General features: G+C 43.1%; 1 protein-coding gene across 1 annotated transcript in view; it reads right to left on the bottom strand.

Moving 5' to 3' along the window:
- Positions 1 to 3,584: 3,584 nt before the first annotated feature.
- The window catches only part of F10 (coagulation factor X), a 36,622-nt gene continuing 13,403 nt past the window's right edge, over positions 3,585 to 26,803 (bottom strand). The window contains exons 3-8 of the mRNA XM_006851548.1: positions 22,449 to 22,473; positions 21,404 to 21,517; positions 17,093 to 17,224; positions 10,531 to 10,772; positions 5,981 to 6,098; positions 3,585 to 4,159 (exon numbers count right to left, since the gene is read on the bottom strand). Coding sequence (XP_006851611.1) covers positions 3,585 to 4,159; positions 5,981 to 6,098; positions 10,531 to 10,772; positions 17,093 to 17,224; positions 21,404 to 21,517; positions 22,449 to 22,473 — 1,206 coding nt within the window. The remainder of the gene's footprint in view (positions 4,160 to 5,980; positions 6,099 to 10,530; positions 10,773 to 17,092; positions 17,225 to 21,403; positions 21,518 to 22,448; positions 22,474 to 26,803) is intronic.

Here is a 26,803-nt window from a genome sequence, read left to right as displayed (position 1 = left end):
TCCAACAGAGGAAAAAAGAGTTTCAGGGTAGTACAAGTGATTATCACTTGACAGCTAACAAATTTATCGTAAGTTTGAGTCCACCTAGGAGCACCTTGGAAGAAAGGTTTGGCAATCTACTTCAGAAAACAAACAGCCACATGGAGCACAGTTCTACTCTGATACATACGGTGTTGCTCTGAATTGGAGTGAACTAGATGGCAGCTGGTTTGTTTCTTTCCTTTAGAGAGGGAGGGAGGGAGTAGTCTTCATGGTACTGGCTCTCCTGGCACACACTGTTGGTGTTATTAGGTACCATCAAGTCAATCCCATGTGATAGCAACCTTATATGATGCAGTAGACTGGCCCTGTAGGATTTCCTAGGCTGTAATCTTTATGGGAACCAATAGATCCGTTTTGGAAGAAGTGCAGCCAGAGTGCTCCTTAGAGGCCAAGATGGCCAAATTTCATCTCTCATACTTTGGACATATTGTCAGGAGGGACCAGTCACTGGAGAAGGATATCATGTTTGGTAAAGTGGAGGGTCAGAGATAAAGAGGAAGACCCTCAGCGAGATGGATTAGCAAAGTGGCAGCATGGATGGACTCAAGCGTGGCAACAGTAGTGAGGTTGGCCCAGAATCTGACAGTGTTTCATTCTACTGTGCATAAGGTCACTATGGGTCAGTTCCGACTCGATGGCACCTAACAACAACAACAATCTTTATGGGAGCCAATCTCCAGGACTTTCTCCCATGGAGTCACTAGCTGGGTTTAAAACACCAACTTTTTGGTTAGCAGTTGGAGCATTAAACTATTGAATCACCCTGTTATTTTCTACCTTTCACCTTGTTGTTATCGTTAAATGCCGTTGAGTCAATTCCAACTTATATCAATCCTGTATAGGGTTTCTGAGGAGCAGCTGGTGAGCTTGAACCCCTGACCTTGTAGTTCAAACCGATCTTGTTGTCCAGCACATTAACCCACAGCGCCACACCAGGAATCACCTTCATGGTGGTTAAATGTGCCGTGGAGTTGGTTCCGACTCATAATGACCCTGTGTTGAGTTTCTGAGGCTGTAAATCTTTATGGGGGAGCAGAAAGCCTCATCTTTCTCCCACAAACAGCTGGTAGTTTCGAACAACTGACCTTGAGGTTAGCAGCCTGACTCGTAACCACTATGCTAACAGAGCTCAGGAATCACCTTCCTAAGGTTTAAAAACTACGGAGGCCTGACCATTCCTCCAGAGAGTCTAACTTAAGTTGGCTTGGGCTGTGGCCAATGAGTTCTGGTGGCACGGTAGTTAAAGCTCTTGACTGCTACCCAAAAGGTTAGCAGTTCAAACCCACCAGCCTCTCTGTGGGAGAACGCTGTGGCACTCAGCTTTTCATGAACATTTACGGTTGGGGCAGATCAGCTCTGTCATAAAAGTTTGCTATGCGTCAGAAATGATTCAGTGCAAGCGGGTTTGATTTTTGTCTCTTTTTGGTGGGTTTAGCCAGATGGTTGTGATGCGTGGCTAGACCCCCTGTGTGAAAAGGTCAACAGATAAACATCTAGCCTAAGTGTGTAGGAAACAATTCCAGTATCTTCACTGTGTATAAGACACTGTACTTTGAAGGAAGCCTGGTGTCCCTGTGGGTTAGGTGGTGGACTGCTACCCACAAGCTTGGTGGTTCAAACTCACCAGCACCTCTGCAGGAGAATGATGAAGTTGTCTGTTCCCAAAAAGATTTACAACCTCACAGACCCTCTCTATCAGGGATGGGGAACCTTTTTCCTGCCAAGGGCCATTTGGATCATTTGCAGACTATACAAAATTATTAACTTAAAAATTAGCCTGCTAGGAGTCCTGGTGTGATGCTTGGGTTAATGTGTCAGACTGCAAAGTCGTTTGAACTGCAAGGTTGGTGGTTCAAGTTCACCAGCTGCTCCTTGGAAACCCTATACAGGGTCGCTATGGGTCGGCATCGACTTGATGGCACTTAACAACATCAAATATTTGGTCAAACATTTAATTAAGTCACCCCCTATACAGGGTTGCTATGAATCCAAACTGACTCCACGGCACTTAACAACAGTTGGTTGCTGAAATTGTGGTTGCCTCGGTAGGGCGAGACCAAATGATTCTTCAGGCCTGATATGGCCGATGGAGACCTAGTGTGACGTTGCTGGCCCATGCACTAGACTGCAAAGTTGGTTTGAATCTCAAGGTCAGAGGTTCAAGCTCACCAGTTGCTCCTTGGAAACCTTATACAGGGTCGCTATGGGTCAGAATCGACTTGATGGCATTTCACAACAATACTGCCCTTGGACCAGGCGTACCTCACTCCTGCTACACAACAGTTGCCATGGGTCAGAATTGACTTCAGGGCAGTGGGTTTGGATGTTTTAGTGGCACTTTTAAGAAAGAAACAAGTCAGCTTGGATTTCTGGGGATGGGGCTTGGGCATTAGTAATTTAAAAAGAAGTATTCCAGGTGATTCTAATATGAAGTCAGACTAAAGAGCGGGCTGCGGGCTGTTTAAATCAATTTAGGAATTGCCCATGCAATTGAGAAGATTTCTGGACTTTTCTTTAGGAGGGAATCTGCATTTTATAGCAGAGCCTGGAAGAGGCATTTCTACCACTGTTGTCAAACAGCTCACAGGAGACATGAATGAGGGACATCCAGACCAGGTGGGACAGTGACCGGGAGGCTGTGCTGGGTCATGTGGGGACACTTTGACCTTAACAGCGACAGTACGCAGGCGCTGCTCCGGACTCCGTCTTTGCTGTATATCCATGCTCATTACATCTTTGGCCATTATTTCACAAGCTCATAAGTAAGGAGTCCTGGTGTGGTGCTGTAAGATAAGCACTAGACTGCAAGGTCAGTTTATACTGTAAGGTTGGTGGTTCAAACTCACCAGCTGCTCCTCAGAAACGCTATACAGGGTTGCTGTGAGTCGAAACCCACTCCAAGGCACTTAACAACAGGAAAATAAGTATGGTTGGTTAAGGGCTGAGCAGGGTGAGTAAAAAAAATGATCTTATGCCCAAGAAATGCCTTATTTTCAGCTATAGAGTTCTTCGAGAGCCGAGGCTCCTATCCGATTAAATTGTAGCATTTCCAGAAGAAATTTAACAGCCTGTGTAAGGGAAGGTAGAATTAGTGTTCCAAAATAAAGTGTCCTCCTTTTTCCACTTCAGTAGAGCAAAAACAAACAAACAAAAAATCCCACAAAAACATTAGAACAAATAATTTATCAGGTGGTGCAAATGGTTAATCAGTTAGCAACTAATCATAGGATTGGTGGTTTGAATTTACCCAGCGGTGCTTCAGAAGTAAAACCTGGCAATCTGCTACTGAAAGGTCAAACATCTAGGAGAGCATTTACATCCTTTTGTCAAACCTTGAGGTTAACTTGACAAAAATGCTTTTTGTTTTAAATGATTGCAGAGAGGAAAGCTTATTCAAGGACTCAAACCTGTTAAAAATAGCATGAAAAAGAAAAAAAAAAAAAGCCAACCAGCTTCTAGGAGGTCTTTTGAGTGGAATGACTTTAATGGAAATGACCTACAGTGACTATAATGAACAGCGTCCACGTACCGGGCTGCCCAGATCAAGTGGACGGAGCCTGTGGCTGGACGCCAGGCCTGGCTTTCATGGACCTGTCTATCCACTTGAGGAAGGAGCTGACTTTGGTATAGATGCCATATTTGCCTTTCCTGGCGCATCCTTCTCCCCAGCTGACTATCCCAGTGACAAAATAGACATCTCTGAATCGAGTGACATGAGGACCCCCACTGTCTCCCTGACAGGCGTCTTTAGGTTTCGTGTCGTAGCCTGCGCAGAACATGTTCTGAGTGATTGTAAAACTACTCGACAGTTTGCAGGTGTTTCGGTCCACATAGGGCACTTCTAGCATTTTGAGGGTGGTGGACGGGCGAGCCTTCTCATGAGTCTTCCCGAACCCACTGATAATCCCTGTTTTCTGAGTCATCAGTGTAGATTCAGCCCAGTCCTTCTCCGGTAGGCAGGCAGGAGCCACGTTCATCCGGAATGTGATGGGCGTCTTCAGTTTTATGACGGCGATGTCAAAGTCATAGGTTTCTTGGACAAATTTGTTGTGTTTTATTATCAGCTCCACATCGTGTGCCATTTCATTGCCTTCCTCCTTTTCAGTGTTCAGATCACCTGGGACATGATTAAAAACAGAATGAGACTTAGTTCTGGTGGTGGGGTGGCATATTTAGCACCCTTGGGTGGTGTAAATAATTCCTGCACTCCGCTGCCAACCAAAGCATTGATGGTTTGAGTCTACGTACAGGTGCATCAGAAGAAAGGTCTGGTGACCTACATCCCAAAAAATCAGTCACTAGCAATTCTGTGGAGCACAGTTCTATTCTGACACACATGGGGTGGATGTGAATCAGAAGCAACTTGACAGCAACTGTTTTTGCGTGTGTTCATGTGTGGTTTTTGTAATTTAAACATTGTTACTTTTTAAAGAAGTTAATTTTTTTCTTTCACATTAAAAAGTGGTAGTCATTTTAGAAGGAGTTTTGTTGTGGTGCTGCAGGTTAATGCGCTGGACTGTAAGATTGGTTTGAATCACAAGGTCAGAGGTTCAAGCTCACCAGCTGCTCCTTGAAAACCCTATACATGGTCGCTATGGGTTGAAACCAACTAGATGGCACTTAACAACAACAGTCACTTTAGAAAGTTTGAAAAACACAGAAGGCATAAAGAAGCAAGTAAAAATGAACTTTGAATTTCACTACCCAGGACTATACATCATTGACATTTTTATATATATATGCTTACTACTTTGTTGTTGTTGTTAAGTGCCATCGAGTTGATTCCGACCCATAGCGACCCTATATAGGGTTTCCAAGAAGCAGCTGGTGAGCTTGAACCACTGACCTTGAAGTTCAACAACTTTGCAGTGTGACACATTAGCCCACAGCGCCACACAAGGGTTCTGTTTAGTACTTTACATACTTTCAATTCATTCTTTCAACAAATATTGTCTGAAATGTTTCATGTACCAGGCACTGTACTAGGTGCCTGCCCTAAACAGGCTTATATTCTAGATATTAGTATATTATTCTATTCTTGATATTCTATATCCTGCGCAGTCCAATAAGGTAGTCACTAGCACTTGAAGTGTGGTTGTCTGACCTGAAATACACTGAGTGTAAAATTTCAAAACTTTGCATGAGGAAAAGAATGCTAAGCATCTCATTTATACTTAAAAAATTGGATTACGTGTTTTGGATGTTGTTGCTGTTAAGTGATGTCGAGTCAGTTCTGACTCATAGCGGTCCTGTATATGGTTTCCGAGGAGCAACTGGTGGATTTGAACTTCCAATTTTGAGGTTAGCAGTCAAGTGCTTAACCATTGTATCACTGGGGCTCCTGATTTGTAAGGTTTCCTGGTCTCTATAAACATATAATGGAACCCTGGTGTGGCGCTGTGGGCTAATGCATCAGGCTGCAAAGTCATTTGAACTGCAAAGTCAGTGGTTCAAGCTTACCAGCTGCTCCTTGGAAACCCTATACAGGGTCACTATGGGTCAGAATTGACTCGACGGCACTTAACAACAACAACAACAACATAAACATACAATGGAGTCCTGGTGTGGTGCTGTGGGTTAATGCGTTGGAATGCAAGGTCAGTTTGAACTTCAAAGACGGTGGTTCAAGCTCACCAGCCACTCCTTGGAAACCCTATACAGGGTTGCTATGGGTCAGAACCAACTCGATGGCACTTAACAACAACAACAACAACATAAAGATAAAGGACTGCTGGTATGGCTCCATAGGATGAACAATGGACTGCTAACCATAAGGTTGGCAGTTCAAACCCACCAGCTTCTCCTCAGAAACCCTATACAGGATTACGATGAGTTGGAACTGACTCCATGGCACTTGACAGCAACAATATAAAAATATAGAGACAAAGTGACTGCCCCTCTCCGTGGTAGCCAGGAAGAGTGCTGGAGGACCACTTACCTACTCTCACCTTGAATCTTTTGGCTTGCTGGAGACAGTGAGCCGCAGTGAGGATGTAGTATTCATTCAGAATGGTTCCTCCACAAAACCCTTCATTTTCCTCATTTATGAGTAGTGCCTATAATGGGAAAGTTGGTGATTCCAGGCTTGCATTTGCCAAACCAAGTGAAAGCCTAGAAACAGGTTAGCATGCCAAAGCAGATGAGGTCATGTTTGAATTTCGGAGACGAGGAGTGGAAAAGAGCCTTTAGACCCAAAGTCCTCTTCATGTGGACTTGCCGCTGTCTCCTGACTCACAGTGGTCTCCTCACTGTTCACTCCATACCTGCCAGGCTGGTCTGCCACCAGTAAGATCTTCCCTTCCTGTCCACCCTCCCCTCTGCTGTCCTTCCCTGATTTGGTGTCTTCTTGCTTCTGGAATCAGACTTTGGTTATATTAGAATGCAACGTCCAAACCTCCTCACTGCCCCCTGTCCACCACCCATTTAGTGCTTTCCTTGTTGGCCCCCCCCAGGTTCCAGCCCAGCAGACCCTTTCTGACTTTTCAATCGCTGTGCCCATTCTTGGGTACCCCATCGACTGTCCCTACCTGCGCTGTCCTCTGAGCCAACGGCTCGGAGCCTTATCCCAGCCCCTTATCCCACTCTTGAAATCTCCACAGTGTGGGTTTAGATGGCCCCATCACACTGCCTTGCCATTGCTTTATGGGCCAAACAGTTGGCTTATTGATCTGTTTATTCAGCTTTATTGAGGTCCTATTAAGTGCCAGGTCACCTGAGCATGGTCCCTTCATGTCTAACCTACATCTTTCTCCACTTGGGCTACAAACTCACTTTGACTGGGATTTGGTTTTTATTTCTTCTGAGTCTGTCATTGTATTTCTAAAGTGCTATGAACATTTCTCAAATATTTTGGAAAACATTTTTTCTTGCTCTGGTGGGGGTATAGTGGGTTACACGTTGGGCTACTACACCCCAAGTTCAGCTGTTCAAGTCCACCAGCACTCCACGGGAAAAAGATGAGACTTTCTGTTTCTATAATGATTTATTGCCTCAGAAATACTATTCAGGCTTGCTGTGAGTTGCACACAACCACCACCGTGATAATCACCTTTATACACCAGACCAGGCACATGCCAGTCTTTGGAGAAAATATTTGCCGAAACTGGCTTGACATCATGGTGTCTGAATTGGTTTAGCTGTTCAAACCTTCTTTCATGGTGCAAGAATACCACCCTTAAAGGTTAACTTCTTTGGAATCCTTGTACATGTTTTTCTTCCTAAACAGTAGTTATATGCCGTGGAGTCAGTTCTGACCCGTAGCGACCCTGTACAGGGTTTCTGAGGCTGTAAATCTTTACAGGAGCAGAAAGCCTCATCTTTCTCCCAAGGAACAGCTGGTAGTTTCGAACTGCTGATCTTGAGGTTTGCAGCCCAATTCGTAACCACTATGCTATCAGAGCTCCTGAACAGATGTACCTAAAAAACTTAAGAATGAGGAATACTCCACCAAAGAAAGAACATTAATGGGGCAGATGAGAAACACCAAAGTTAATTTTCTTATTTTCCATTTTTTTTATCCAAAGAGCCAGGCTTACATACTGGGAGACAAAGCATTTAGAATTAAAAAAAAAAAAAAATTTTACTGCTTTCTCTACAGAATTTGGCATCTTCTAAATAATATCTATTCTGGGGGTATGTGTAGGTCAATAAAAAAAAATCAAATCAAATTCCAAAAGAATTAGAAAAGACCTTTGTTACTAGAATGAAGTAGGTTTCTTTCTTTTCTTTTATTTTTTTAAAAAACAAACAAACTATGAGCTCATAATCCTGCTTGGGTGGTTAGTGAGGGTAAAGGTAATCTTTGTAAGAATTGAGTATCAAGTCTTCTTCCTAACATTGGAAACAAGGCACTTTGCCAAGGTTTGAACCAGGAAAACAAGAATCTTAAGTCACAGTAGACTCAATGAGAATATTCTCTGGAGAAAATCCAATTCCTGCCTTTGATTATGTACCCCGCCTCCGGAGGTACCTTCTCCATCATCCTCACCTAAGGAACCCCCTCCAAGTCCGAGCTCAACTTTGGTGGTGCTTATCCTCTGGTGATCTTCCCACAAACTTGACTTGGGCAGGCCTTACCTCCCTTCCTAGATGTAAATTTCTTCATGTCAGAGAGCTAATTTTAATGACCTATATATCCTACGTACAGAGCCCTAGTGATACTGAGGTTAGGCATTACGTTGTTAACTGCAAGGTCAGCAGTTTGAATCCACCACTGTGCAGGAGAAAGGTGAGGCTTTCTATCCCCGTAAAGACTTACAGTCTTGGAAACCCTATACAGGGTCTCTATGAGTCAGAATCACCACCACCAACAACATATCCTACAGACACAACCCACCATCTGCCCTCAAGTCAGTTCCCACTTTTAGTGACCCTGTAGGACAAGGTTGTTGTTGTTAAGAGCTGTTGAGTCAATTCCAAACCATAGGGACTGGTGAGCTTGAACCTCTGACCTTGTGATTCAAACTGACTTTGCAGTGCAGCGCATTAACCCACAGCACCACAACAGTTTTGGAGACTTTAAATCTTCACAAGAGCAGATGGCCTCATCTTTCTCCCTCAGAGAGGTAGGTGGGTTTGAACCACTAACCTTTCGGCTAGTAGACCAAAGCTTAACCCACTGTAGCATGAAGGCACCTTTGTCAAACACACAACACACAATAAATACGTACTGGAGGGAAGAATGAAGGAACAAGGAATACAGTTTTAAATTTTCTTTCCTTGGGCTCTTTATGTTGTTGTTGTTGTTGTTAAGTGCCATCGAGTCGGGTCCGACCCATAGCGACCCTGTACAGGGTTTCCAAGGGTGTAAATCTTTATGGGAGTAGAAAGCCTCATCTTTCTCCCGCGGAGCGGCTGGTAGTTTCGAACCGCTGACCTTAAGGTTCACAGCCCGATTCGTAACCACTACGCTACCAGAGTTCCTTTGGGCTCTTTATAGCTTGGATTTTCCACAGGAGAAAGATGATGCTTTCTGTCCCCATGGATATTTAAAGCTTTGGAAATCCTATACAGGGTTGCTATGAGTCCAAATCAACTCTACAGCACTTAATAACAACAACAACAACAACCTGGAACTGAGGTTTCTGAAAGTTGCTGGAAATGTTGGGATTTTAGCTTGTAGGAGATTCCATTTTGGCTGTGGACACTTAGACTCAATTGCAGGGTAAAATACAGGCCACCCAATTAAACTTGAATTTCATATAAACAACAAATAATCTTTTTTTTACTATAAGTATATCCCAAATGTTGCATAGGACATAACTATGCTTAAAAAAAAAAAAAAAATTCTTTGTTTAGCGAAAATTCAAATTTAATTGAAAATCCTTTATTTTTATTTACTTAATCTGACAACCCCAATCCAAGTTGATAATTTATGGAGTAATTTTTGCCTTTGAAAACAAATGGTGTGCTTCTGGCTAGGGTACTATCTGTCTTCTTTTGGCGTCATGGTGTGGCGCTGTAGCATAAGCATTGGACTGCTAACTAAAAGGTTGCCAATTCAAACCCACCAGCTGCTCCTCGGAAACCCCAAACAGGGTTGCTAAGTCACCACTGACTTGAAGGCACTTAATAATATCTGCCTCCTTAGGATTTCAGTGTCTGGAAAAACAAAAAACAAATTAGACATGAATTGTCTGTTATTGTTAAGTATTGCCCGAGTTGGTTCCAACTCGTAGCAACCCTGTATAGGGTTTCCAAGGAGCGGCTGGTGAACTGGAGGTCCAAACTGAACTGAACTTGTGGTCCAAACCGACCTTGCAGTCTAGTGCTTTATCCCTGGACTCCCAGACATGAAATAAGGAGACTGAATTCTGATACCAGCTAAAGAGAAGAACGGAGGCCTCTCTCTCTGCCTTGCAGGTCACTATTTGCAGTCTGAGCTATTGTGTGATTACTTGCTTTATCATCTATCTCCTTAGCCTGTAAGCAGACGTTTGGACGATGCTTTTTCTTTCTCTTCTGACCTCCGCAGAACATAATAGAATCCGAGACATGCTGAAGGTGCTCTATAAAAATACCTGATTGATAAGAGTGGGACTGTGGGGAGGGAAAATTCCTGAGACTTCCACCACTTCTCCTCCTTACAACCTCACCTCCCAGCATTCCTTCATCCAGAGCTGAAGGCCCCGGAAACCACATTGGTGCAGAGAAGAGACACCCAGGTGTGCCTGAGGATGCCCTAGGCCTCCTGTGTCTAAGATGGCAGATTCCCAGACATTGAAATCTCATGTCACACCTTAGTAGCAAACCTGGCTCAGTACTATAGTTGTTAGTGACTATCAAGTTTATTCCAACTCACGGCAACCCCATGTGTGCAGGGTGGGATTGCGCCATAGGCTTTCCAAGGCTTTGAACTTTAGGAAGCAGATCTTCAGAGGTGCCTCTGGTTAGGTTCGAACTCTTAATCTATCGTCTATTAGTTGAGTGCTTGATTGTTAAGCTTGACTTGGAGATGTAAAGTCACAGAGAGGACTCCACCTGACTTACCTGCCAAGGACACTCTCCATCTTTACAATCCCTTCCGCCCACTATCCGAATGAGGTGGCTGGAATCCTCTTGAGTGTCCGTCTGATTTACATCGAGTGGGTTGAAGGGATTGTCTGTCGGAGCAAAGCCACCATCCACTTCCTGTTCCAGTGTGGAGTTTGCTGGGAGACTGCCATTGTTGTCATCCTGTGCCAGGGACCTCTTACTTCGTCCGTTGGTTTGTTTCCCACAGGGGAAAGGCTCTAAAAGAAAGAACAGCCCGAGGTGTGTAAGCAAAATAAACATCCCTCAACCACACAAATCACTCTCTGTGTGCTAGACCAGGCAAAGCTCTGGAGTCACAGAGGCCTCGCTGGAAATCCGGTACTGCCGTGTTAGGAAGGGCTGAATGACTTTAGGCAGCTGAATTCACTCTTCTGATTGCTCATCTAAAAATGAAGGTGATAGGAAGAGAGGACAAGAGTGTTCTAAGTGATTGAGGGAATGAATGTGTGCAGAAACTTTCTGGAATGAGGATATTGTTGTCTGACAGTAAGTAACAAAGTATTGCTACAAAGTCATAAAGACTTTATTGAATAAAAATAACCAAATGTGAGGGTAAGTTAACAAAGTATTACTACAAAGTTATGAAGACTTTATTAAGCAAAAGTAACCAAATGCGAAGCTTTTGCTTTTCAACACATCCACCTTCTAGCTATTTATATTTACACTTTTGAAGGTGATGTTTCCATCTCTAACCCTTCCACAAAGAATTCTGCTCGCTTTGATTTCTACCACATCAAACAGCAACTTGGGGATCCTTGAGGCACTCAAATCATGTTCCTTAAGTTTGGGGTACAAAAATAATTCTAAAGGGGCAAGATCGTGTCTGTGGGGTACATGGGGCAAGGTGGTTTCCTAACAAAATTCTCACAAGACAGCTGTTGCTATCCTTGTAGAATGAAGAAGTGCATTATTGTGATGGGGAAAATGTTCAGAGCAACTTTCCTGGTCTTTTCCTCACCATTGCAGTTTTCAAGTTCCTTAAAACTTCTTCCTAATGAGTCCCTTTTGTCCATCCTGTGTCTTTTGAGAAAATCTATCAAGATGACCCCTTTGGAATCCTGAGAAACAGTCACCATAACCTTGTCAGCTGACCTCTCTTCCTGCAATTGCACTGGTTCAGCAGATATCCTCAGAGTCCACTGTTTTGGTGGACCCTGTTTTGTGAAGGCATCTTGACGAGACTGAGCAAGCGAAAGAACATGATTGCAGCCGTCCACTGATCGCAGAGACACATTTAAATGCATTTTGTTTGGAATAAACCTGTGCATGTGTGAACTGGAACCCTAGGAGCAATAGTTTTGCTGATTGGAAAAAGGAACAGACAGATGATAGATCAGGTGATAAGGCTAGACCATCAGCCCAGCAGTCATCAATCCTACCCCAACTCATGCTAATACCTCACATGTCAGAGCAGAGCTGTGCACCATCGAGTTTCCAGTGGTTGGGACCTTCTGGAGAGCAAAGGCACCAGCAACATCCTGTCCACTGTGGAGTTTGCTGGGAGACTCAGCCTGTTGTCAGCCTGTGCCAGGGAGCTCTTACTTCCAAGGTCTTCCTTCTAACATGCCTCTGGATGGACGGGCTCAAACCTCCAGTCTTTCGGTTAGTAGGCAAGTGTATTTATTGTTTGCACTACCCAGGAACTAGGAGCTCTGGTAGCGTAGGAACTCTTGGGCTGCTAACCTCAGGGTCAGTCGTTTGAAACTCCCAGCCGTTCAGTGGGATAAAGTTGAGGCTTTCTGCTCCCGTAAATATTTACAGCCTTGGAAACCCAGTGCAGGGTCACTATGAATCGGCACCGACTCCATGGCACATGACCACCACCCACCACCTAGGAACTGCAAAGAACTGCTGTTGTTATAGTTTCTGAGGTGCAGCTGGTGGGTTTGAACTGCCAACCTTGTGGTTTGCAGTCCAATGCTTCTTCTATACTGCCACACCAGGAGTCAAAGAAAGTACAGTAAAATGTTAATGCTAGAACCCAGGTATTGGGTGGTAAGTGCTCACTATAAGATTCTTCTGACTTTACTGTTTACAATTTTCGGGAAGAGCATTCCAGGCAGAAGCAAGCACTATGTGAACAGTCTGAGGCAAAAGTAGAGCAGTATGGCAGGTTTGTATAAAATTTCTTAAAGAAAGCATTATTGCTGATTGTCATCTAGCTGACTGTGACAAATGACAACCCCGTGTGTGCAGACTACAACTGAGCCCTGGTGGCACCGTGTGATAAGCATTGGATGCCAACAAAAGGTCGGTAGTTCAAACCCACCAGCTACTCCTCAGGAGAAAGACGAGGCTGGCTGCTCTCCAAAAGATTTAAGTCTTGGAAACCCTATATAAGATCACTGGGAAAGGGAATCAATTTGATGGCAGTAGATTTGGTTTCGGTTGATAGGGTTTGTAAATCTGTAACTTATCAGAAATACATTGCCAGGACAGTCTTCCAAAGCACCCATGGGTGGGTTCAAAACTCAAGCCTTTTGTCTAGTCGTTCAGTGCTTAACCGTTTGTACCACCAGGGTGCTATCCTTAAAAAAACCAAGCATGGGCGAGATACTCAGTAAACATCAAGATGCTTTCTTCCTAGAGTATCACCAATTATGGAGGAAACTCCTGATGTGACTCTGTGGGTTAATACACCAGACTGCAAAGCCATTTGAACCACAAGGTCAGCTGTTTAAGCTTACCAGCTGCTCCTCAGAAACCCTATACAGTGTGGCTATGGGTCGGAACCAACTCGACGGCACTTTAACAACAACATGAAGGAAACAAGGCAAGAGAAGAGTGCAAAACAGGGCAGCAGAAGGAGGGTGGGAAGTGATGAGAAGATTAGAGGAAGGAAGGTAGTAGGCAAGGGAGCAGACAGAGGGAGGGCCAGGGCCCGTGAGAGGTGGGGGTGAACAATCAGTAGGAAAAGAGAGGTGTTGGTCTAATATCAGAGAAGTACAACTCAATTTTGTATTTGCGTGTGCTCACAAGCTGGGAGTCGTCCCTTCCTTTTCAGTCAACTCCAGTGAATGAAAGAGCCTGAGTGGAGTCCCAGTGTGGCACTGTGGGCTAATGCGCTGGGCTGCAAAGTCGTTGTGAACCTCAAGGTCAGCGGTTCAAGCTCACCAGTCGCTCCTTGGAAACCCTATACAGGGTCGCTATGGATCAGAACCCACTCAGTGGCACTTAACCACAAAGCACTTTAGACCCTGGAGTCTGTGAACATCAGAGAGTGTGAATTACTGTTATCACTTACTTTTGAAATGCTTAGTTCACACACCCATGATTTACAACAGAAATTTTTGCACTAGGAAGTTGTTCTGATTTTATTTTCTAATATCAAACTTTATTTTTAAGTGATTTGTGGTTACTCCTGGAATTTAAAATATTGCACACGCATGTGAAGAAATGGCCAATTTAAACATGTCTAAACCAGGCCTGGTGTGGTGCAGTTGGATAAGTGCTTGACTTCAGGGTTGATGTGAACTGTAAGGCCAGCAGTTCAAACTCACCAGCTGCTCCTCGGAAACCCTATACAGGGTTGCTATGGGTCAGAACTGACTCGACAAAACCAATTTAAGCATAAGGTTTTGTTATCAATGCAAATATCAATCACATTCTCTTTTACTTATTGAGAGATTTAATGCTATATAATTGAAATAATGTTGCCAATCCACCTTGCTGGGGGTCTTTCTCTTTTTCTCTGACCCTCCACCTTACCAAACATGATCTCCTTCTCCAGCGACTGGTCCCTCCTGACAATATGTCTGAAGTACAAGAGATGAAGTTTGGCCATCTTGGCCTTGTCCAAGGAGCACTCTGGCTGCACTTCTTCCAACAGAGATCTGTTGGTTCTTTTGGCAGCCCATGGCACTTTCAATATTCTCCTCCAACACCATAACTCAAAGGCATCAATTTCAATTTAAATAAATTGAAATAACAGTTGACTGCTGTATTTGGAGGCAATTTTAACAAAATGATTTTTATTTGAATGCTGTATCTTTTCAAGAAGCTCTGGTGGAGTAGTGGTTAAGTGTCTGGTGAAGAACTAAAAAGTTAGGAGACCGTAGGAGCAGCTCTGCGCTGTCCTGCTGGTTGCTCTGAGCCAAAATCAACTAGATGACAATGGATTTTAGTTGGTATCTTTTCAAAGAAAACATTTAAATAGTCTTTAAGGAACAATATTATGGGTAGCGTAGTGGTTACGAATCGGGCTGTGAACCTTAAGGTCAGCAGTTCAAAACTACCAGCCACTTCGCGGGAGAAAGATGAGGCTTTCTACTCCCGTAAGGATTTACACCCTCAGAAACCCTGTACAGGCTCGCTATGGGTCGGAACCGACTCCACGGCACTTAACAACAACAACAAAGTATAACAACTTCTTAGGAGTAATAAAGTCTCTGAATGAAATAAAAGCCTGTCACAAAGAAAATTACATTATGAACTAGAGAAAGGTACTTCTTAAATTTTAATGTGCTCATGAATGATCCCATGGAGAGCTTTTAAAATGGAGATACTGACTCAACAGGTCTGGGGTGGGGGCCTGAGGTTCTGCTTTACTGACAAGCTCCCAAGGAGGTCTGGTGGCACAATGGAAAACACTTGCCTATTAACTGAAAAGGCTGGCGTGGTGGTTAAAAGCCACTCAGCAGCCCTGTGGGTGGAAGACTTGGTGATCTGTTCCTGGAAAAACTAACACCTAGAAAACCTACCTAGGAGCTCTGTAGCGTAGAGGTTATGAGTTGGGCTGCTAACCTTAAGGTCAGCAGTTCGAAACCACCAGCCGTTGAGTGGGAGAAAGATGAGGCTTTCTGCTCGTGTAGATTTACAGCCTCAGAAACCCTATACAATGTTGCAATGAGTTGGAACCAACTCCACGGTGCACCACCACCACCAGAAAACTCTACAGGGTAATTTGGCTTAATCACATGAAGTTACTATGCGTTGGAATCAACTTGTCAGCACCCAGTAACAACAAACAAGCTGAGACCAAAACCATGGGTCCGGGGAGCATGCTTTGAGGATCAAGGAGTAGATTAAACAAAAGTCTTGGTCTTTGTTTGAAATTCTTTGGCCTATTGTGGTCCCAGTACCAGATGAGGTCCTGCATCAGTAGGTTAGGTAAGACCAATGTGGTGCTGTGGGTTAATGCTCTGGACTGCAAAGTCAATTTAAATTACAAGGTCGGCAGTTCAAGCTCACCAGCCGCTCCTAGAAACCCTCTACAGGGTTGCTATGAGTCAGAACCGATCCACGGCACTTAACAACAGAGACAGTGAACTTAAGCACTTCCAGGAAACGAGTCGCTCAGTTTCCTGGCTTGTTTCTTGTCTTCCATGAAGCTGTAAAGCAGACCAAATTTATTAGACGTTGGCTTTTATCAAAGGAAAGACATATACGTGTTATTCACATGGGGCCAAAGGGAATTGAAATCAGTCATTGAGGTTCTTGTGGTTCTAGCTGTACTGGCTGACCCCTGTCCTTCCTCTCTACCTGAAGCCCCTCATGTTCTTGTTCACTGCTTGCTCAATCTACGTGATCATCAGTCTTCATCTACCTAGCTGTGTGCCGGAGAAGAACCGTGTTCCATAGCGTTTCCAGTGGCTGATTTTTTACAAGTAGATTGCCAGGTCTTTCTACTGATGCACCTCTGGATCGACTTGAACTGTTAACCTTCTGGTTAGCAGCTGAACACTTCTCTGTGCCACCCAGGGAGTCCCTCCTAGTAACAGTATATCTCCAGGTTGACTCCATGTTGTATGCTGTTCTACCGGGAACCAGAGCATTTTGCTATCCCTTGCATAGGGACTTCCTCATTACCATGATTTAGAGTTTAATATGTGTCAGGTAGAGTCCTGGTGTGGTACTGTGGGTTAATGCGCCAGACTGCAAAGCCGTTTGAACTGCAAAGTCGGCAGTTAAAGCTCACCAGCTGCTCCTCGGAAACCCTATACAGGGTCACTATGGGTCAGAACTGACCTGATGGCACTGAACAACAACAATGTGTCAGGTACTACACAAAGTGCTTTACCTAAATTCTCTCCTCATGTACCCAAGTAGTTAGGGAATACTATGACGCTTATCTTTCGGATGGACTTCCCTGGGTGGTACAAATGCTTAAGCACTTGACTATTAGTCGAAGACTGGTAGTTTACTCCCATCTGAGGGAAAGTTCACAGCCTTGAAAACCCTATGATGCTGTTGTACTCTGGACGCATGGGGCTGCTTTGACAGGAACATTTTTTCAAATAAGAAGACTGACGTCAAGTCACTTACTTGGTTCCCAGAGCCAATGGACCTGTCTCATTCCAAACCTTTCAGTCTTCATGTCTGAACACAACTACCTGAGCCCAGAGTTCCAGGTGCTCTGGTTCTCCTGGCCCTACATCACCTGCCGAGTCCCATCCAGAATGGTCTGGATCCTGTTTGCCCGCCAAGCACCAGCTTTTGTTTCCCTGAGTCTGAGAGTCTCCAGCCACTTCGACCCCAGGTAACTGTGTTGTGATGTGGCCTCAGGTGCTCTTCCTACCTGTGGAGATGCAGGACTTGCCATTGTCACCCAGGGTGTACCCAGTGGCACAGGAACACACCACCGATTTCCGCTCTTCACTGCAGAACTGGTCACAATCCCCATTGTCCAAGCTGCAGAGTTTCCGGATGGCTGCACAAGACAGAGGCATGTTGACCCTCAGAACATGAGGGAAACAGGCTGAGGCTGGCCGGGGGCCCTCCCTGCCAAGTTCAGTCCCCAGATCCCAGACTGTTAGTCCATAGCCCCTAAGCCCATGAGACAAAGTGTACTCCTCCTTCAAGCCCATTTAAAGAGAGAGTCTAAGTCCGTTTGCACTCTCACTCTCTGGTTCTCCTCCCTTTGGTACCTGTGTGAGCTCTGTGCAAAGCCCTGGAGCAGTGTCCCTTCCAGGACACATGAATAACAAACTGTCATTGCTTCGTTTTGGTAGTTGAATGTTTGTAGCCAAAGTCCCACTGGCTACCCATTCAGGTGGTCTTACCAGCTGACTCCCTTGGGGTGGATGTGTGTCCCTCCTACATCAGGCTATCTGATTTACGTACTTATATTGATTTAATATTAGCACTCCTGTCTGAAAGAGGGTGAGCTCTTTGGAGGCATCATAGTGATGTAGAGGCTAGGGCACTTGACCTCAGAGGTGCCTTCCAACTCTAAGGTCAGTTGACTCTCGATGGAATAAATGTACTAAGGAAAGAGTGTGTAGTGTGCCTTTGGCCTAGCGGCTGGGGAGGAGACGATAAACCAAAAAAACTCCCACCCATTGTTGTCAAGTGGAGTTCCATTCGTGGTGCCCCAAGTGTTTCAGAATAGAACTGTGCTCCATAAGTTCTTTGATGGCTATAAATCTTATGGAAACACATCACCAGGACTTTCTTCTGCTGCACTGCTGGGTGGATTCAAACCACCAACTTTTTGGTTAGCAGCCAGGTGCAAAACATTTGAGCCACCCAGGGACCTGTTGTTAGCCAGTGCTGCAGGCTAATGCGTTACACTGCAAGGTCGGTTTGAACTGAAAGGTCAGTGGTCCAAGTTCACTAGCCGCTCCTTGGAAACCTTATCCAGGGTTGCTATGAGTCAGAACTGATCCGATGGCACTTAGGAAAAATAACAATCTTTAGCCTAGTTTGTGGTTTGGTCCAAGGCTGTGCTAGTTCACTCATGCCATGAAAACTGCTTTGGATGTGAAACCTGGCAAAGATTATTTGTTCACAGGCCCTAGTTCCTAATATAGAAGGATGTTTTACCTCAGGGAATTCCTTTTCAGAGAAGTTCCTTTCCTCAGTCAAATCTCAGCAGTGACCTTGGCAAGTACAATTCAGAAAAGTCCAAAGGCACACAGCATGCAGTGTCTTGTTTACTCTCTGCTGAGGGATTACAGAGTTGGTTGGCGGCAAATCATGCTTTGGCTCTGTGTGCCTCGTGGTTTGAAGTCCAAGTCTTTTCTTTATTTGCTCATTTTGCTAATGGAAACCAATGATAAACACCTACTGTGTGCCCGAGATTGTACTGGGCACTGTGCTTAAGATGTAATGGAGACTGCGTGCTGGCTCTGGTTCTGAGACTGCAGGGAAGGACTGGCAGTGAGGTGGCTGGAAGCACGTGTCATGGTGTTAGGCTGACCCCAAGTTCAGATCTGATCCTTCCCATTGCTGGCCATGTGAGTTTGGGCCACTGATTTAAAGTCTACAGGTCTTACTCTTCTCATTTGTAAAATGTTGCTGTTGTTAGGTGCCATCGAGTCGGTACCAACTTATAGCGGCCCTATGTACAACAGAAGGAAACACTGCCCGGTCCTGGGCCAGCCTCACAATTATTGCCACGCTGGAGCCCAAATGGAGGAGATAAAATCACCTCATATTGTCATAAGAATTAAGATGACCGTATAAAGCTCTTAGCACACAGTGTCTTAACATGGACAAATACCAGGGTCCCAGGGATCTGAATGGACTTCAAGACTGAGCTGAATGCATTCTCGGGCAGTTTAGCAACACACACACACAAACGAGGCAACCAGACTCATCCAGTCTTTTCCCAATGTACACTAAATATTGAATTTCAAACTCACATTAATGATGCAAGCCCCTGGCAGTCTACTTTCCATTCCTACATTGGGATTTTGATTAAAAAATTAATTAAGGTCCAAAGATCAATTTCAAGAGAACATTCATAATAGCCCTGGGGACATGTTTGACATTGCTTGATAAGTTAGCCCAGTGGTGTGCAGGAGAGCTGACTTTGGACTTTTTACGAAGGGTGCACATCTGGTGCTCCCCTTGGGGGAAAGTTCCATTTAAAAGTCATAAAAATGGAATAATAGAAAAGAAATGCAGATCTTTCTCCTTAGAGAAAACTTTCCTAATATTAACTTAAGTTTTTATGAAAAAAAAATTAATTGCCACAATTAGTGAAAGTTCTTAGTGATTTCCAATCCATGTAGAATGAATGAAATGTATCAAGTTGTTATATATAGATAATGCTGGCGATTTAACACTGGTGTGTTTATTGACAAAGGTAATTAAAAGAAGTGGATTGAGACTCTAGATATCTGATCCCGAGGACTGTGACTAACAGCAATGAGAAACTCATTTTACTCAAAGGAGAAGAGTCCATTCTTGTTTATCTACTAAAGAAATGTACGCATCAGGAATCCTCTGCAGTCTCTTTCAAAGGAATATAGGAGTGTAGATCTCTCATTACACCTTAGAATGCATGAAATGGAGGACATATGTTTAACTTCTACCTTTAATTATTGCTATTGCTATAATGGCACAAAATAATAGAGCACAAACTGGACTTTGCAAATTAGAAGTAACATAAGATTGTTCCGTTAGGTATTTAGTTTCTTCCCTCTTTCCTATCTTCTACCCTTTTGGTAATTCTCATCTTAAAGAAGTGTAACTCGTGAGGGAGAGAGAAAGGAATAGCCAGAAATATCACCATAGATAGCTTGAAATCCATCTTCTGCCTATAACTGACTGGAATACCTAAAATGTGGCTATAACGTGCCCAGTGAAGAAGTCTTCCTGCAGAGCCTCTGCATTACATAAGACCATAGGTGGAACCCTGAAACCCATCCAGAATCTTCTGAGGTGGGAAATTTCTGCTTGAAAGGACAAGCAGACCAGTCTGGAGTGCCTAGAAGATCAGAAGATACTTCTTGAAAGAATGACCGACAGGAAAAATACAAAACAATATAGGCAGACTGACTGTTACTACAAGAACAAGCAAATTGCCGCGCAGGAGACATCAAGGCAAGTGGTCGGGACCCTCAGGGCAAACCCCTTCCAAGACTAAGACTCAATGGGAATACATGAGCAGACACGTGCTCTGACTGGTGACCACGCTGGTCACCGATAAGGGGAAGTGAAGGAAAAATAGCAATGAAGCTGCAAGCTAAGCCCTACAACGTTCAATAAACTCCTGTGAACCCGGGTGGAGACCTGGTTGGCCAGCAGTGTGGCAAGACCTGGGGACTCCTGGTCCCAGAGTCAGGGACACAGCCACAGAGGACTAGAGTGGAGAGTGAAACATCCAGCTGATAAGAAGAGAGGGCATCAAGAACACCCACACTTGCAGATAATACCCACTTGACCTGGCTGCAATGACTGGATAATCAGAAGCTCAAAAGAGGGAACAAATCTTTACAGCGAGGATTATTCCCACCTCCTCCATATACAGAATAGACAGGGATGGGCAACTTGGACATTGGCTACTGAAAATGGGGAGTTACAAAGGCAAGAGGTGACTTGGCTTACAAGCTTTCAAGAGGGAACCTAAATCCAGAGGGTGTGGAGGAAGGTAGAATCTCCACTGAGTAGTATCCAGTCTAGACAGGGCTGATGAAAGGAGATGGGGCTAGCACTCATGTGGCACAATAGTGAATAATTACCATCAGGACTGACTGTGAGGTTTGGAAAAGTAAAGGTAGACATTTTGTAGCAAAAGGAGGGGAGTGGTTGACTTTGTAGTCCTGGAGCCGAGGTCCCTGGGACCATCAAGGGAGAAGAGAAGAGCAGAGTGCGGGACCCTACCCAGAGAAGCAGTGACGCCAGAGATGGAGGCAGAGATGATGACATGGAGAGATGGAGTGGCTGGGGACTCTAGACCCAGAGAGGGAGAGGGGCTTTGTGCTGACGACCGGGGGCAGGCTTGCAGGGTATACCCTTTGGTTGGTTGATGATGCATGGAGGAGATTGTAACCATGGCAATGTAATGATATAAGATAGGATGCATGTAAAGCTAATGTTCTCCGATGTAAACTATCACATAATTCATAATAAAACAGCTTAAAAAAAAAGTGTAACTCACATATTTCACAGTTTCTGCCTTCGAATCCTTCCAAGCAGGTGCAGGTGTATTCCCCAAGGCCATCCCGACATTTGCCCTGATTCTGACAGGGACTGCTCTCACACTGGTCACCATCTGCAAAGAAAGGATTTGGAAACCCAGATGGGCAGACACTGTCCATTCTACTGGAAATGACTTAGTTGTGTTGATCTTGGCACACAATTTTCAGATGACTTGCATCAACTTGAAATTGTTCTGTTCCCCTGCCAACCACCTCTCCTGTCTCAACTGCATTTGATCACGTTTCGTGGCTCTGTGTACGTGAGGCCCTTCATTTGGGTGTTTGGTGATGGTCTGCTTATTTAAATGGATTATTGATTGAGCTTTCCGATTTTTGCTGAGATGTTTAAAGTATAGTTTCAAACAGAGCAATAAGCTCATGATTACATGGGACCAGCCAGCAGGACCCAGCTTGGCATTTGTTTCTGGGTTGAGCTTTGGAACAAAGATGTTAAGTTTCTCTTTCTAAATAATTTTGAGGTAAAATGAGAATGCAAAAACTAATGTCTAGTAGTACCATGGAACATCACATTTACTAGTTGAATTATACAAACTAATCCAGTGTTAGGTCAGCTTATTTTGAGACCTTAATTTCATACTTGAAAATGAACTCCTGATAAAATTAATAACTATGTCACATGATAAAAGTATTAAATCAAGGTATTAAACTTTTTTAGTGACTCAGTATTTCAGACTTGATTTTTTCTGTTTCTACCTAATACATTTAGTTTTTTAAAAAATGATTATGGAATTTGATATCTTTGAATAAGAATGAACCACCTTAAATCCTTATCGATGTGAATAAACAACAAAACTAGAATTGCTTGACTGCCTGACAATACCGTTATGGAAATATTCAGAAAGGAAAAGTTTGAAACGAGTAAGGTTTTAAAGAGAGTAGGAACGAAGTTCAGGAGGGATTTTAAAAATTCAAAAATATTTCCTTCCAATTTCATGTCTTAACGAATACTTCTCACTAAATAATAAAATAGAAAACTTATCTTACCTTTGTATTTATTCCAGAATTCATTCTAAAAAGGAAAATAGATTTAAGCACACATCAGAGAAAACACATTTTACATCCATAAAATGATAACCTAATTGTGCCTGAATAGATACTCTCTCTAAACAAATGTTAAGTTTTAGAATGAATTGTTCTAGAATTCAACTTAAAAGGCAGAGCTATTCAGATTTTCTTTTGCACAGATGTGGATTCAATCATCTTAAATACATCATTTTGTTGAAATTTTATTTTCAAATGAATCACCAAGAAGTGCATTATACCAAAAACAATGCTTTGCTCTCTTTGGTATCCTCAAGCTGATTAGTGAATGATTTTTAGTTAAGATGTCTGAGTCAAAGATTCAATAAAGGATCCAATGTTTGGTGAATAATCATTATGTTAGTTGAAAATTTTAAATTGGAAATTAGTTTAAAACTGGGCATTTAGAGACTATAACAAGAGTAAGTAAAAAAGCAGTGCTCCAAAATCATACCAACATTTATTAAACAAAAATATCAAAATGTAGAGTCATTGTTTCTCAGCATCTCCTCTATCTTGGTCTATACAGTTCTGAAGGTGGTATCTCCATCTCGGTGTGGTGTCCCTTTTCTTGATGAATTTTCTGTTCTTCAATTTGTTGTTGTTGTAGTTGTTGGGTACCGTTGAGTCAGTTCCAACTCAACTTATGACCAACTGAATGAAACACTGCCCATTCCTGCACCTTACTCACAATTGTTGTTAAACTTGAGCCCACGGCTGTTGTCACTGTGCCAACCCATCTCATTTGAGGGTCTTCCTCTTTTTCTCTGACCCTCTACTTTACCTAGCATCATGTCCTTCTCCAGGGACTGGTCCCACCTGAAAACATGTCTGTAATATGAAAGATGAAGTCTCGGCATCCTGGATTCTAAGGAGCATTCTGGCTGTAATTTTTCCCAACACAGACTTTTTTTTTTTGTTCTTCTAGAAGTCCAGATACTGTTAATAGTCTCCTCCAACACGATAACTCAAACACATCAATTTGTTTCTGGCCTTTCTTATTTATGGTCCAACTTTTACATGAATCTGAAGCTATTTCAAATATTATGACTTGGGTCAGGTGCATCTTAGTCCTCAGTCTGACATATTTGATCTTGAACTTTTTAAAAAGGTCTCATGCAGCAGATTTGCCTAATACAAGTTGTTTTATTTCTTGATTGCTGCTTCCATGAGTGTTGATAATGGCTCCAGTCTTTTCTCCTTTTATCATGATGTTATTTATAAGTTCATTGGTGAGGATTTTTGCTTCCTTACTCATACTGAAGCCTGTGGTCTTTGATCTTCATCAGTAAATGCTTTAAGTCCTCCACTTTCGGTAAGCAAGGTTATACCATCTGCATACCACAGGTTATTCGTCTTTCTCCAATCCTGATGTCACACTCTTCATATAATCCAGTGCCTCAGATTATTTGCTCAGCATATAGATTGAATAAGTATGGTGGAAGAATACAACCCTGGTGCACACCTTTCATGATTTTAAAATATTCAGTGTTCTCTTTCTTCTGTTTGAATGACTTCCTCTTGGTCTATGTACTGGCTCTTCATGAATGCAATTAGTGTTCTGGAGTAATCATTCTCTGCAATGTTGGCCATTACTTGCCATGACTCACACAGTCAAAAGCCTTTATGTAGTTGATAAAGTTCAGATAAGTATCTTTCTGGTATTCTCTGCTTTCAGCCAAGATCCATGTGATGTCAGCAGTGATATATCTCATTCCACACCCTTGTCTGCATCTAGCATGAACCTCTGGCAGTTTCCTATCAACGTCTGTTGCAGCTGCTTTTGAATTATCTTTAGCAAAATTTTATTTTCATGAGTTATTGATGCTATTGTTGGTTGATTTCCGCATTCCATGGGTCACCTCTCTTTGGAATGGGCACAAATACGGGTCTCTTCCAATTAGTTGGCCAGTTAGCTGTTTTCCAAATTTATTGGCACAGATGAGTAACTATCTCAACTGCTACATCCATTTGTTGAAGCTTTTCAATTTCTATTTCATCAATTCCCAGAACATTTTTCTTTGCCAATGCCATCAGTGCACTTTGTGCTTCTTCCTTCGGTACCATTGGCTCTTGATCATATGCTATCTTTTGAATGGTTGAACACCATCCAGTTTTTTGATACAGTGACTCTGTGTATTCCTTCCATCCTCTTTTGACACTTTCTTATTCAATATTTTGCCCATAGAATCCTTCAGTATTTCAAGTTGAGGCTTGAAGTTTTTCTTCAGTTCTTTCAACATAAGAAATGCTGAAGCATGTCCTTCCCTTTTCTAATTTCAGGTCTTTGAACATTTCATTATAATACTTGATTTTATATTTTTGAACTCTCCTTTGAAGTTTTCTGTTCTGCTCTTTAAAACAGCAGTTTTCACATCTGTGAGGGACTCAAATCATAGTCCATTGAAATGTTCTTTGAGTTTGGAGAACAGAAATAATTCTTAAGAGGCAAGATCAGGGATGTTGGGTGGATGAGGCAAGGTTTCCCAATGAAATTCTCATAAGACAGTCCTTGGTACCCTTGAAGAATGAACAGGTTGATATCATGATGAGAGAAGGAAAAAAAAAATCCCTCAGATCAGTGTTCCTGTTCTTTCTTTCACCAATGTAGTTTTCAATTTTCTTAAAATTTCTTCTTAATAAGCCGACATGATGGTCCTGTGTCCTTTGAAAAAACTCTAGAAAGATGACCCTTTGGAATCTCAAACAACACTGAACAGACTCTTGTGTCTTGAATTTAACCGGCCCAGTTGATCTCTTCCAAAGCTACTATTTTAATTGGGATCTTTTTTCTTTTTTAGGCAAATACTTCATTGAAAAATATTTATAGGTATTGTTTTCATAGTGGAATTCTCCTCAAAGAATATCGCAGATACAGCCCAGTATACAGAGGAACGTCTTAGTCTGAATTGATGGAAGAGCTTCTTCTTTATCCCAGTTTATGAGTAGCAACAACGGCAGTTACCTTTTGATGATAGAAAGCCTAAATCCAGACATTTTTGTCTGTAGATGAGGCATCAGAGAGCACTGAGGATGGAGAACTCAGAGTACAGCTATCACTGAGACCAGGTTGATTTTAAGGTGTGGGCTCGCCATTATTTGTTGGTTGCTAAGACATTGCCCATTCAACAGGAATGCAGTTGGTATGTTCATCCCAAGCCACTTGGCCTTCCCCAAAGTAATGAATCTTTTCACCAACTTCTTATGCTTCGTCACACATTCAGGCTATAATGTATTATCTTCTAGGTCTGTGGATGGGAAAATGCAAGCTGGTAACAGGAAGGGAGAAATCATACTCCTGGGAGTGCGCGGCACCCAGCCATCCCAGCCCTGTGTTTCTGTGGGGAGAGCTCTACCATGGACCACACACCATCTGCCACCAGAGGTTTGCGGCAAAAATGTCTCAACTGAAATAGGAAGGCAACATGAATTCACAGGCTTAGGTTGAAGCGCTCTTGAGGAAGCTCTTGCCCAGAATGCCCTTGTGGCCTCCCACAAGGGCATTCTGGGCAAGAAGAGACCACTTCAACTATATGAGCAACCTCCTGTGTCTTCGTAGTCTTTCAACTCTCCTGAAACCTTGCTCTCTTGGTCTTGTGTTTCCTCAAACTTGGATGCATCTTGGCTTCTTGTGGTGGGCTAGGAATATCCTGTGTTTGCTCAGGGTAAGCATATTTCTGGAGCTCCAGATAAACATCTAATTTTTGGCTGTCTGTACTCATACTGAGTTGCTGACACCAGTTTCTCAGAGATGTACAGGACAAGAGGCAATATGGTTGGCAAAGGAAGATTTGGTATTTTATGACTAGCGTTTCAGCTAGCTTTGGGTTGTTCCTTTGGCTGAGGAAGAAGAACCTTATTTGTCCTAGATGTCTTCTGTTTGACCTCTGCTGTTGAAGGAGCACTTGGCTCTATTTTCTGCTCTTGATTAGGTTCCTCTTTAACTGGAACCAATCTAATTCCTTTCACATACACTCTCAGTCATTTTCAGGACCACACAGGGAAAGCAAGGTTGGCCATGTCACAGATATCTGAGTTTACACCTTGTAACCTGAAGGGTTTCTAGTCCGTTTCCTCCATTTATAAGCAAAGGTCTGGACCTTTTGTGTTGAAAGCATCTTAAAGAAAGCAAGACAAGTACATTACTGAGAGAACTTGTTTGCAGCCATCTGCTGATCCCAGAGACATGTTTAAACAGGTTTTTGTTATAATAAACCTAAATAAATTGGAATCCTACTAGCAGCACTTTTTGACTTACCCTCATACTATGTTATAATGTTTATAATCTAAAAAATATATATGTATATACATATTTAACA

The sequence above is a fragment of the Chrysochloris asiatica genome, unplaced genomic scaffold, assembly GCF_000296735.1.
Source record: "Chrysochloris asiatica unplaced genomic scaffold, ChrAsi1.0 scaffold00029, whole genome shotgun sequence".
Lineage (NCBI taxonomy): Eukaryota > Metazoa > Chordata > Mammalia > Afrosoricida > Chrysochloridae > Chrysochloris > Chrysochloris asiatica.
The sequence above is the reverse complement of the archived record's forward strand: the minus strand, read 5'-3'. Positions and strand labels throughout refer to the sequence as shown.